The sequence below is a fragment of the Mizuhopecten yessoensis genome, unplaced genomic scaffold (assembly GCF_002113885.1).
Source record: "Mizuhopecten yessoensis strain PY_sf001 unplaced genomic scaffold, ASM211388v2 scaffold716129, whole genome shotgun sequence".
Taxonomy (NCBI): domain Eukaryota; kingdom Metazoa; phylum Mollusca; class Bivalvia; order Pectinida; family Pectinidae; genus Mizuhopecten; species Mizuhopecten yessoensis.
The window spans coordinates 189,643-203,294 of NW_018479962.1; the positions used below are offsets into that span (position 1 = coordinate 189,643).

Below are 13,652 nucleotides of genomic sequence, written 5' to 3' on the forward strand. Positions count from 1 at the left end.
TGTGGGATCTATCTTAAGTACGACCAGGAACGGACACCTGTGGGATCTATCTTAAGTACGACCAGGAACGGACACCTGTGGGATCTATCTTAAGTACGACCAGGAACGGACACCTGTGGGATCTATCTTACGTACGACCAGGAACGAACACTTGTGGGATCTATCTTAAGTACGACCAGGAACAGACACCTGTGGGATCTATCTTAAGTACGACCAGTAGGGTAGCTTATGTGATATATGCATTTAGTAAAACCATGCATGGTAACTTTTGTAAGATACATTGCAAATATTAAATTAAAAGAAAGTCAGATTAATTTTTAAGCTGATGTTGTTCATTTTGCTATTATACAAATCTTTGCTAATATCTCTCAGTCTGCTGCCATTAGGTATAGAATGTACTAAAGTTAGCTTATAATTGATTCTGATCTCAGTTTGGTAATCCTCTGTGATAGATTGGGCTGATAATTCTGTTAGCAGAATGGGACATCTATAACTGATTGAATTAATCAGTTACTGTTGTGTTTAGTGCATTAAAAATATCAACATGGGTGTATCAGACACCTCAGTGAGACTATAAAATCTGCTAAAGAACTTCAGATTGGTGATTTGGAATCGTTTTGGCTCTAAGTATGAAATGAAAGACAGGAAAGTGTGTTAACTGTATAATTTGTTGTTCTGACCTGATCATGAGCTATAACTTTAACATGATATATGTTGGCTGTTTTTATCATAAAGCTTTACGGGTACTAGACCCTGATAAGTATTGAACAGTCAGTGTATCATTATTGTCCTAGTCGAACATACGCCTAAAGAACTTAGCCAACGCCAGCATGACAGCGATTCCCCCTGTTGTAGGCGTCAGGTCAGATTCCTTGGCTCTCAGGGGTGATGACATCACCAACGCCTCGTTACTGGCTGCCCGCGGCGCACGCAATATAGCATACACGTTCTGTCCAGGGACGGTCTGTAAAGAAAAGAAAAAAATACTATTGTTCTTGAGGTGACACTTGACACAGTGACTTTATTTTGGCACACTAACAAAATTTATTTGAGAAATAACTCTCATACTATCAATGTCTTTATGAATTCCATATCACACATAGAAGGTGTGAATGGTATACATACCCTCCAAACTCTGGTATTAAAACAGCAACATACCCTACAAACTTTGGTATAAAAACAGCAGCAAAGGGCAATAACTCTTTATACAGAGGGATATGAGACTCAAATTCAGTAGACAACAACCTGCCAGTCAAAGAGGTCATCACACAGAAAATGTGTCAGTTGTAGATGACATGATATAGTACAAAGTCACACAGTAAACAAAGGTCCTTTGTACATAGGTGTGGGGCTCCATCTGGTAGCACTGGTGAGGGGACTTAAACACATATATCAAAGTCTTAACTGATTCCTGTTTATATATGTTAGAAGCTGTAGAAGTTAGCTCCCTTTATACAGGACATTAACAGTAGAAGTTAGCTCCCTTTATACAGGACATTAACAGTAGAAGTTAGCTCCCTTTATACAGGACATTAACAGTAGAAGTTAGCTCCCTTTTTACAGGACATTAACAGTAGCAGATGCCCCATATAGTCTTTGTTGATTCTGTGCTTAATCCAAACAATAATACCTTCACAGTAGTGGGAGAGGTCAATAGTCCACAATCTCTAGACTAAATTTGCTGTTTATTAGAAAATGTCTCTTAGGCAGGATATACCCCTTTGACCAATAAATAGAAACAGTGACCTTGGCATTGACCTTGAGATCCTGAAATATTATGAACACATCTGAGGTTTTCTCGTAGTCTTGACCTAGTCATCAAATTTGATGGAAATCTGTTAAGAAATAAACTAGGTAGAATCTTGACAATGAATTGGGACAAAACAGGAGACAGGTAACACTATTTGTGACCCCCACCCTCCACCCCGATCAAACCCGTTCAAAATGGCTACAGGAGCATAAAAATGTGGGCCACGACTTCACAAATAATGGAGCAATTGTGGGTGACAGGGCTGAGAGTATTTGCGATATTGTGATCACATGACAAAGAGAGGCAGTAACATTGTAAGGCTGAGTACTTACAGTCATCTCCAGTGGTACTGGTGGTGGACAAATCAACAGTTCCACACCTCTACAGTAGTACTGGTGGTGGACAAATCAACAGTTCCACACCTCTACAGTAGTACTGGTGGTGGACAAATCAACAGTTCCACACCTCTACAGTAGTACTGGTGGTGGACAAATCAACAGTTCCACACCTCTATAGTAGCCTACCTTATCCTTGGTGATCCCGAGGGGGTAGCGGATGCTGTAGTTATGGAGGTAGGTGTCGAGACCCAAGGATTGCAGCTTCTCGTATACCCACTCCCTCGGCACCTTCCTTTAACATAGCAATAACACCACATTGTAGCTACGGCTGTCACGATATAATGGAAAACTGGCATATCGCAATACACAGGTATATTGTATCTCATCGCAATACACAGGTATATTGTATCTTATCGCAATACATAGGCGTATTGTATCTTATCGCAATACACAGGTATATTGTATCTTATCGCAAAACACAGGCGTATTGTATCTTATCGCAATACACCGGTATATTGTATCTTATCGCAATACACAGGTATATTATATCTTATCGCAATATAGAAATGAATTATAGCTGTTTTGCAATATTTTTCAAAAGCACTGTATCTGCTAGGTGTTTTTAACTTAACAAATGATTACACATCCTGACAGATATTCCAATAACCATAAATAGGCTAATACTAGTGGCTGGTTTAACGAAAATCTGTGTGATCCATATGATCCGGGTATATATGATTTAGTTTGAAAACATTCTGACTATAATTTGTTCTAAATTGATCCCCTTTTTCCTAGAGAGGATACAACTGATACACATCACAGTACATGCTTTCTGCATTGCAATAGAGCATTTGTAAATATATCATGGTACACTCCTGTGTACTGTGACATCCCCACCACAGTGTCAGCTGTGAGAGGAACTCACGGTTAGGTTAATCATGGCTCGTGACATTTAAACATGCCTTCCGAGCTTTTTACTTATCTACTGAATAAATCACTTCATCTTTATTTTAATACAATTTTTACATTTTACATTTTCAACTTAAGCTGAAATACTGGCAAAGGGAATTCATGGGAAGGTTACTGACATCTCTCTGACGAAGTGTTGTTATTTTTCGGGTCGTTCAGAAATCCAATATGGCCACCACGGCCACCATTTTGAAAAACTATTTCAAACTTAAAAACAAGTTCTAATAGGCCGATTTAACTGAAACTCAGTCAAGGAATGATCAGCTCACGGTCCTGACAAACTTAAGTTAATGTTATACTTAACTATTTTTTACTCAAATTGGTACATATTTCAGCAACAAAAATAAACACTGTAGGACTCAGGTGACCATTAAGGCCCATGGGCCTCTTGTTTGTGCTTACCCTAAACTTTTTTTCTCAAATTTTATCAAAATGAGATTTTTTAATTATTCTGACACAACATATAATTTCACAATAGACCCGCATTTCTCGAATAATCTTTTCTTAAAATCTTAAATAAAATTCTTACCTTTTATCTTTCTTGAGTTGAGATCTATAGTCATCAATATTAGCTTTGATGTCAGCACTGGAGAAAAACTCATTTTCCACAAGACCTGAACAGATAAAAGGTTAAGAAATGAATAATGTTCATCTCCTAGCCATTATTTGTCAAGTCTATGACGTTCATATAAAAAGTTCCTGTTTACCAATGGACTTTAGCCCAAAATATGCCCTTGGAATTACAACTATTCCAAAGACATTGTAGTTTACCCCATAACCTACATAAAATCACTCTGGACCAAATGTCAACCTGAGCTATCACATGTTATACAGGCAAAGTAACTGATCATGACTCGTCATTTAATCTGGGGGAAATCTAGAAATCTAGGGACCCAAAAAAACAGCACCCACCTTTTCTATGTCTCTGGTGTTCATCAAAATTTAAATTCATTTCAGGAATCGAATCTTATTCTAAAACTAGTACTAATTGTAACAGATGGCCGTTACAGAAATCCCCCAACGACCCCTGTTGGAGTTAGGGACTTAGGCAAAATCAGACAACAGCTAAATTGCGACCAATGAGAGGACTCCATTTTGTTACCATGGCAACTGAGCTGTTCGAAACTGTTTCCATTGTGTTTGGCATCGCTAAAACCCCTTATGTACTTATTTTGGACAGAATCAGACAACTTCTTAATTTCGACCAATCAGAGGCCTCCATTTCGTTATCATGGTAACTGAGCTTTCCGAAACTGTTACCATTGTGTTCGGCATCACTCAAAACCATTGTGTACCGATTCCGGGGACAATCAGACAACATCTATATTTGGACCATTCAGAACCCAGTATATGGTGGCCATTTTGTGAAATTAGAAAACAAATGTCGCAGTTGAGTTTGCAATGCCATATTACACATACATACTAAATTTAAACTAAATCGAACTACAACGGAGCTTCGACCAATCAGAAACCAGTATATGGCAGCCATTTTGTTTAATTAGAAAACGGATGTCATAGTTGTGTTTGTGGTACCATCATACACCTACATGCAAAATTTGGAATGCATTGGAAAATATATGTAAAATAGGATAGGTGACATTGGCTAACCTTAGCGAACACCTTTAGAAATTTTAAATTCCCAAAAATTTCAAAAATTCATAGCGGCCATCTTGGACTTCCGGTCGAGATAAAAATAGCTTGTTGCACACCTAGACCCCCTAATGAGTATATGTGTGTAGTTTCATGATTAACCACCCAGTAGTTTCTGAAAAGACCTCCGGACAAGTTCATGGCTGAAGAAGAAGAAGAAGAAGAACACAGAAGAATAATAATAATAAGAAGAAGAAACGGAGTAAAAACAATAAGTCCCCAAAACTTTGTTTTGGGGGACTTAATAAACATGAAATGATCAAAACCACAGCTTAAGGGCCAGATTAAGTCATTTCTGAATAGGCATAGTTATAGTATAAATATAGGATCTTACACGAGTTTCCATTTCAAATGAGATTTATGAAATGAGTCCTAAGAATTTTTCAATTTAGCCAGCCTCTGGCGAGCTAAAATGAAAAGTTTGTGACGAGTTTCATGAATTTCATATGAAATGAAAACGAGTGAAAAATCCTTTTTATCACATAATCAAGATTTGTGGCATTTATTCGTGTAAAACGACAGTTTTCATGCCACCTTGAAATGTAAAAAGCTGCCATTTTGACTCCAGTGCTTAATAAGTCTGTGACATCATGTACTTGTCCTAGGCGTGACGTCACAATTAAAACAGTTGAAACTTATCACAGGGTTGATAGGTCATATAACATGGGTTAATACCCAAAATATATGACATGGGTATATTCACTGGACAACACAGTACATTATGTGATAATACAGTTTAACAATACCGACTTATTGGATGAACTGAAGAACATTTTTTTCAAAATTCATGGATTTATATATATAATTAATTATACATACATTTCTTATTTGTAGCACGCAAGCATGGTCACACCATAATAAATGTTAAAACTGGTATATTTCATTTTTTTTTTTTATAAAATACAAATTTAAAATATAAGCAGTGAAAATACACTATTTAATTTAAGTTTCAGTGCTTCTTTGATTTAAAAAAAAAAAGTTTAGGGTAAGCACAAACAAGAGGCCCATGGGCCTTAATGGTCACCTGAGTCCTACAGTGTTTATTTTTGTTGCTGAAATATGTACCAATTTGAGTAAAAAATAGTTAAGTATAACATTAACTTAAGTTTGTCAGGACCATGAGCTGATCATTCCTTGACTGAGTTTCAGTTAAATCGGCCTATTAGAACTTGTTTTTAAGTTTGAAATAGTTTTTCAAAATGGTGGCCGTGGTGGCCATATTGGATTTCTGAACGACCCGAAAAATAACAACACTTCGTCAGGGAGATGTCAGTAACCTTCCCATGAATTCCCTTTGCCAGTATTTCAGCTTAAGTTGAAAATGTAAAATGTTAACGGACGATGCACGAAGATGGATGTAGCAATAATTAAAAAAGTTAGGGTAGGTAGGGTTACTGGAAGCAGCAAATATTTTTTATTTGGCCTTAGCAGTAAAGGCCTAAACTTCTGCGTTCCCGGGAGCTGGTAACATTTGTTTAGTTTAATCAGTATTCAAAGTTAAGTCCTCTTCATGCCAATCCACGTCCAAAAAGATAATTAAGCAGGATGCATGACAACAGGACGGGGCAACACAAGTATCAAAATGTCATCGCACTTAATCTCTCATTTCAGTGTGTGCAAGACAGCCCTAACCCTAACCCTAAGAAAGGGTTTCAAGAAATGTCTACCTAATACATCCTGTTTCACGTGACATGACGTCACAAATTTGGAAAAGTCTGATCCTTCAGGATTTTTCAAATTTGGCAAAACCTTTGACAAAGCCTCGGGTTTTACCAAATTTGAAAATCCTTCAGATGGAATTTCCTTATCCTTCACCCCTGGGCATGAAAGTCTCTTATGATATAAAGCTTATCCTACACCCCTGGGCATGCAAGTCTCTTATGATATAAAGCTAACAGTTTATAGTTCTAAATTCAAAACCATGATATATATATATATGCTTTCTTAGATGTAATCAAAAATATATAAAAAAAATCCCAGCACATTTCTTCATTGCTGTATTATATATATTTACCCGGCAAAAGAGCGTTTTCTGAGAAGTAATTGCTGGCACTCATTGGAGGGTAGGCGAGCGCCAGAAACCAGGCCACACCAGCCACATAGCAGACAAAACACAGCGCGTTGTTGTACTTGGCAATGATGTCAACGATTTTCTGTCGCTGTTGTGGATTGGAAAGGATACCCATTGTTGCTTAGTCTGAAAATACAATCAGCATTGTCATCATAATTCACTGCAAGATAAAAGATATATACATTTGACATAATTACAAGGTCAAAAACAAGTGAAAGTGATAATAGAACTGACATATGCTCCCGAATAAGCTCCAGGTTTAGGGGCATATACCCAACTATGGCACTGTGGGAAAAAAACGTTTGTTCATACTCCAGAAACGTATATGTTACAGATATTATTCTATTTATAGCCTCCTTGACCTTAGCTTGTCATTAAATTAAATAACACCAAAATCAGAAGGGATTAATAGAATCTCTCACCTCCTTGGGGATATCATGAGATAGGGGAATCTCAACCCGAGGGGGAGAGAATCTTAAGTTGCCAAACACGAGGCTTTGCCCAGTGATTGGCAACTTAAGAATCTTTCCCAGAGGGTTGAGAATCCCCTATCTCACCCACAAGGGAATGAATGATTCTTTTTCTCTTACCCTGTTCTCCCTTTGTGTATCATATACACAATGTTCTTGTCAATTAATACCGGATAGGAGAAGACTTATATAGGCTAAGCCTGTTGTCTTATCCAATTGTGCAATTTTTTGGCCAATAAATTTGTTGTAACGAAATGTAATGATAACGTTACATGCTAAATTCAGGGTTGACGTGACGTTGATGGAATGTTGATGTGACGTCATTGTATTGTTGAAGTGAGGTCATACCATTGTTATGAATAGAGGAATTCCCCCAGTCTCAACCCTAGGGTGAGACAAGGAAATCTCACACCGGTAAAACTGTGGATACACCTGTCCAGGGTAGGAGAAAATCCTGTTCCAAAAGGGAAACAATTTTCTAAGTCTGGTTTTTATCTGATTATTGTTAAATGATACCATCCAGAAATAAAAGTTTTCACAAAAGTTCAATTATAAGACATTTATAGTGTACAAGGAAAGAGATTAGTGTGCTTCTAGAGCGGGTTCACACCAGTGAGGCCCACAGCTTCCCAGTCCCCTGCTGTACCAATTGAACCAAGTCCCTCCAGCGCAAAGCTACATATAAAAGTGAATGCAACTTAAATACACAATTAAAACATGCCCTGCTAATACCCCTCATTTTAAATTTTTTTGCCCGTAAACACCACAATAACCCATGTTTTAACTCCTTGTCGCCATAGGGTCACAGATACCACTTGCGCCAGAAAGGAGAGTAATGTGCTTCCTTCAGGGATCAAATCAGCGTCCCCGAGCTTCCCAGTTGGCCACTCTACAGATAATAATAATATAATAATTCGAGGTTCTTATATACTGCTTTATCACAACCTAGTTCGTCTCAAAGTGGTTCACAAATTATTATCCGTGGTTATAGGGCCTTTGCAACCATGCAGCCAATATCTTTCTCAACTCACTGGGGAGCATACAGACGGTGCTGTCATTTCTGCGCTCACAGCTAGCATTCTACAATTCTAGCTCTGCCCAACCACATACTTATTTACAGATGAATAGACTGGAACAAGCAGAGTAAAGCATCTTGCTCAAAGATACAACAAAGTGCCATATGTCATGACTCGAACCCACAACCCTTTTGTCACAAGGCTGGCATCAGAAACCCCCTCAAGAGTATTCATCTTCAGAAGTGAAGTCTTCTCAGATACAAGTACAGAACACAAACCTTCTATTGCAAGCTCAATATTGTTTTTTGGTACAGAAATCATCGAATGTGTTATCTTTTTTTTTACAAAAGTGTTCGGTCGTTTTGACCTAAATGCCGTCTGGCCTTTTCACTCCGAGTTGTTTCACAGTTGTGTATTGCTGATACAGTCTCTAGTGAGCTTTTCCAAGATCATCCTTAGTCTTTATGTCATTATGACTTGTTAATTTGTATGCAGTCAATGAGATCTGCACATCCAATGAATATAACTACACAGAATTGGGGTAGAGGGTCTTGTGTGTGTTTGGGGTTGAAGACTTTGTAAAGGAGGGAGGAATGTAGCAGCACTTGACTGGGTCGATTGCCAGCGACCAGGTACGTGGCTCAATCAGTTAGAGCATCCATCTAGATTTCAGAACCCCGGTCTATAGCCGTGCACTTTTCCTCTCCTGTTACACTTCCAACAACACAATTGATTGCAAATTATGAAAAAAATAAGCTTTTTCGTTCAATAAAAACATTTCAACTGATATTTATAACAACCTGGGGCCAACATTATTTAGGGAAAAACGACCCATCCCATATGTTTTAATTACAAGCAATGTCAGAGGTAAACAGATATCCAGACTTATCACCGTGTACATGAAGTCGCTATCATTATTCATTTTTAAATATATTCCTGGTTTCGATTCGTTCCCCACATACTGCCACCTGCAAATCGCCAATAATGGAATTCACCCGAAAAAAAATACACATTTTAAGATAAGAAATGCTTTAAAATCTTCATGGTTTCAGAATACAAAATGGCATAGGTTCTTACAAATGCTCTTCGAAGGAAAACTCCCGATTCCTTTTTCCTCGATCAGTAGACAGTGCCGGTTTGTGTACATACTACTCGGCGTCAAACAAACGCTTTGAACGCACGTTGTGTAAGCATCTATTGCTATGGCATTACAAACGTTTAATTCACCTTAATATTACCCTATTCGGAAAGGCTATACAGGCCTAATTGCGATAATGAACTACAATGAACAGAATTGGGAAATAATTTCTTGATTTTAATAACAAATCAAATAAAATCAAAAGCATTTCTTATGAAAATATATGAAACCTACATTTCGTAATGAAGGCGATTCACAGACCTTTTGCATCTAAGGTAAATAAGCAACATGGCGGCTGCCGTAGTCTGCAAGGTGCCCAAACGGACACTTTTACGTGTCAACAGCAATGTATTATCACAACAGGTAAGATTTTAGTTTATCTCTGAAAGCAAGAAAGTGATAATCTTGATATTTCCAATTCATTATTTGATTGAAAATATCTTCGTGGCTAAGAATCCGTAGTCATAACTTTGGTGACCCTACGCCTGTTCAAGTCAAGGACATATAAAATATAATATGTTATACAACATCGTTTTAGAGCAAACACAAGACTAACTACACAAACAATCATGTCTTAATCAAGTATGGTACATCTGCAAGATCTACATAATTTAAAAATGTAGAAGTATCAGATTATGTGATTCAACAAAAAAATTGCAGTCTCTGAAATATAGACATAGGCCTTGTATAATTTGCAGTTGTATAATTTTTGCGTAGTTCTATTTATATTGTGCAAAAATGCTATCACCATACGAGAGCAGGCAAGGAAAAATATTCCAAGAAGGAGCATGTGATAATCAGGGAATCAAGGTTGGGGGAGGGTGGTACTAAGACGTATCTGTGATTTCTGCAAGGATATATGTACATTACATATTGTGAATATGAACACATAATTTAACCTATAAACCAAGGACCTGAAGGATCGGCAAATGCAACACCACTTTGGTTTTTAGCTTTAATATGTCATGGTGCGTCATCCGTCAACTTTTCCTTTAAACAACTTCTTCTGAAGAACGGACAGGCGTAGAGCCATGATATTTGACTGAAAGCTTCCTTGGTAGAAGCCCAACAAAGTTGGCGAAAATGACCTTGACTTACTTTCAAAGTCATAGGGGTCTAATATGTCAAACTCTTTAAACAACTTCTCCTGAAGAACGAAAAGGTATAGAATCTTTATGTTTGGTTGGTGGTTTCCTGAGATAGAGCCCAACAAAGTTTGAGAATGAAAATGACCTTGACCTGCTTTCAAGGTCACAGGGGTCAAATATGTCAGACCCTTCAAACAACTTCTTCTGAAGAACTGAAAGGTACTGTATATAACCTTTATATTTGGCTGGTTGCTTCCTTGAATAGAGCCTGACAAAGTTTGAGAATGAAAATGACCATGACCTACTTTCAAGGTCACAGCGGTCAAATATGCCAAACACTTCATACTACTTCTCCTGAAAAAAGAAAAGGTATAGAATCTTTATATTTGGCTGGTGGCATCCTGGGATAGACCCTGACAAAGTTTGAGAAAGAAAATGACCTTGACCTACTTTCAAGGTCACAGTGGTCAAATATGTGAAACTCTTTAAACGACTTCTTCTGAAGAACTAAAAGGTATAGAACCTTCATATTTGGCTGGTGGCTTCCTGGGATAGAGCCCGACAAAGCTTTAGAATGAAAATGACTGACCTCTTTTCAAGTTCACAGCAGTCAAGTATATCGAACATTTCAAACGACTTCTTCTGAAGAACTAAAAGGTATATAATCTGCAAAATCGAAAGGCATAAAATTATAATATTTGGCTAGTGGCTTCTTGGGATATATATATAGAGCTCACCAAAGTTTACAAATTAAAATGACCTCAACCTACTTTAAATGTCAAAGAGGTCAACAACATTTCAAAGGATTTGTTCTGAAGAACCAAAGGGAATGGATTCATAAATAAAGTTTTTGCTGGTAGCTTCTTGGGATAGAGCTATAAAAGTTTGAGAAGGAAACTGAATTGATATACTTACAAGGCCACAGAGAAAAATATGTTAAACAACTTTTGAGGAAGAACGATGGCCAAAAAGCATAAAATCTTGTAATAATATTTGACTGGTAGCTTCAACAGATGGAGTCGACAAAGTTTGCGAGTGACAAAGTTGTAGTACAATACAATATTTAATGAGAACATTTGCTATAATGCAAAGTTATGGTCACCGACCATCACGCTTCAGTGAAAAGGAGGATAATTAGTACACAATGGTTAAACCATGCTGTTAAAATTACCTACAGCGGTATGACTGCTAAAGCTTTCATGATTTTTAAGAAATGTTTGAAATATAGAGTGCTTCAATCAGAAAATTTTGTCCTGGGTCCTGATATTCTAGCTGTGCCCGTTTTGATGTCGGTGTTTGATCCGCAGTCAAAATTTTACATTATATTGTGTTAGGAGAATTGGCTGCCAATGCCATGGCCATATAATGGTAGGAATGTTGTTGTTGTGTTTGTATTCGTTGGTAACACTTGCCTGATGCACGGGGGCATTGTCATCTCAGGAACAGTATGGACTATTGGCCAAACAGTGGGCAATAACTGACCAAAGCTGGTCATCCAATATGTCAATATATTTCAATATTACCTTGAACCAGCAGAGATTCCCAACTCCATGATAATTGATACATCTCGACACCATAACAGAAACATGTCACTGTCGGGGAGGACACATGCACTGGAGTAAATACGATTCATGGGCCGTTCTCCATACATAAATGTGATGATTATCACCAATGACCACCAGCTGACCTTCATCAGAAAATATTACTGGCCTACAGAAAGTTGTCTTTTCTCCAAACACCATGTTAAACGTTTTTTTCTCCAAACACCATGTTAAACGTTTTTTTCTCCAAACACCATGTTAAACGGTTTTTTCTCCAAACACTATGTTAAACGGTTTTCCTGTTGATTTTGAATACCACTACTTCTTCACTACTCCACGTATGCCCATCATATTTGACGGGAGTATTATGGTATGGCGTTGTCCGTCCGTCTGGCGTAAACTTTTGGCAATCTCCCTCTACATTGGTATACATTATAATCATGATATGAAGTTGTGTCTCCCTCAAAAGAATTTTGATTCAACGATTTTTACAAAAGTTATTGCCCTTTGTTCATTTCAGTATTTGATTTTTTTCGTCCAGAGATTTTCTCCTACATTTTTTATAGCATGTGTCACCTAACCACTCTTAGAATGATGCAGATCTTATTTCAATGTAAGAAAGTATATAACACTATATGGCATTCAACGGGCGTATATTGTTCCGCCCAGCGGTACTCTTGTTATGTTAAAATCTTTGAATAGTTTTTGATTAACGACTCCATCTGAGGTCTGTCTGTCATTAAATAAAGAACACTTGTTTAGTCTCTTAAAACCAATCCTCTGTTAACTTCACCAAAACAACAAAGTTTTATCCTGCAGTGACAGCTTACTGAGCCACTTCATCAGCTGTTTATCAAGTTAGAACAATCTAAATACTTTTTCCAATTGCAACTTATCTTAGAGTCTGGTATGTTGTGTAATTTAAAAAAATATAACCTGTTCACAGGTTTTATGGCCTTCAGTCTTCAAATTAATCTACAATGATTTCTTTGGCATGATCAGAGAATTCTGCAGATTTTCTTCCCATTTTTTAATTTGATGACACAGTTTGTTTGCACAGAATTCCTCTGAGCAGACAACCTAATATGACAAATGATGTCACTACAAGTTTTGGGAAGCTTCTGGAGAAATCTCAACAGAAGTCATTGAGTCTTCAGCCAGTAATTATATCCCACAGGCTGCACCAAAGCAAGTGAACTATGATGATGTTGCCATTTTGTGAAAATCATGATCACTTTTGTCACAGCGCTGTATACATACGTGATTGCCAATTTGGTGATACAACTCTACCTGGTCGTGAGAAAAGCACATTCTCAATATTTGATTTTGCTGAATTTATCATGTGCTAAGTAATATAGCTAAATATAATAATAAATTATGACATATATATATGTCATTGATCAACATTGAACCGGCTATATTTTTTCAGAATCATATACGTATAGGTCAGAAATTTAGCATGTGAACATTTCATTGGCTAATATTTTCAATTCAACCACCTATTTCAAAATTAAGGGAGAACACTGAAAATTGTACAAATACAGGTAGTTAATTATTTTTAATCCTGGGATGACTTTGTTATACACCCAACAAAGTCCATAACTATTCTGTTATACACCCA

At 37.3% G+C, this 13,652-nt stretch overlaps 1 protein-coding gene across 1 annotated transcript in view; it reads right to left on the reverse strand.

The window, feature by feature from the left end:
• The window catches only part of LOC110441782 (glycosylphosphatidylinositol anchor attachment 1 protein-like), a 32,990-nt gene extending 23,568 nt beyond the window's left edge, over positions 1 to 9,422 (reverse strand). Inside the window, exons 1-5 of the mRNA XM_021485033.1 lie at positions 9,342 to 9,422; positions 6,722 to 6,904; positions 3,587 to 3,671; positions 2,275 to 2,380; positions 805 to 964 (exon numbers count right to left, since the gene is read on the reverse strand). Coding sequence (XP_021340708.1) covers positions 805 to 964; positions 2,275 to 2,380; positions 3,587 to 3,671; positions 6,722 to 6,893 — 523 coding nt within the window. The 5' untranslated portion in view covers positions 6,894 to 6,904; positions 9,342 to 9,422. The remainder of the gene's footprint in view (positions 1 to 804; positions 965 to 2,274; positions 2,381 to 3,586; positions 3,672 to 6,721; positions 6,905 to 9,341) is intronic.
• Positions 9,423 to 13,652: the final 4,230 nt, after the last annotated feature.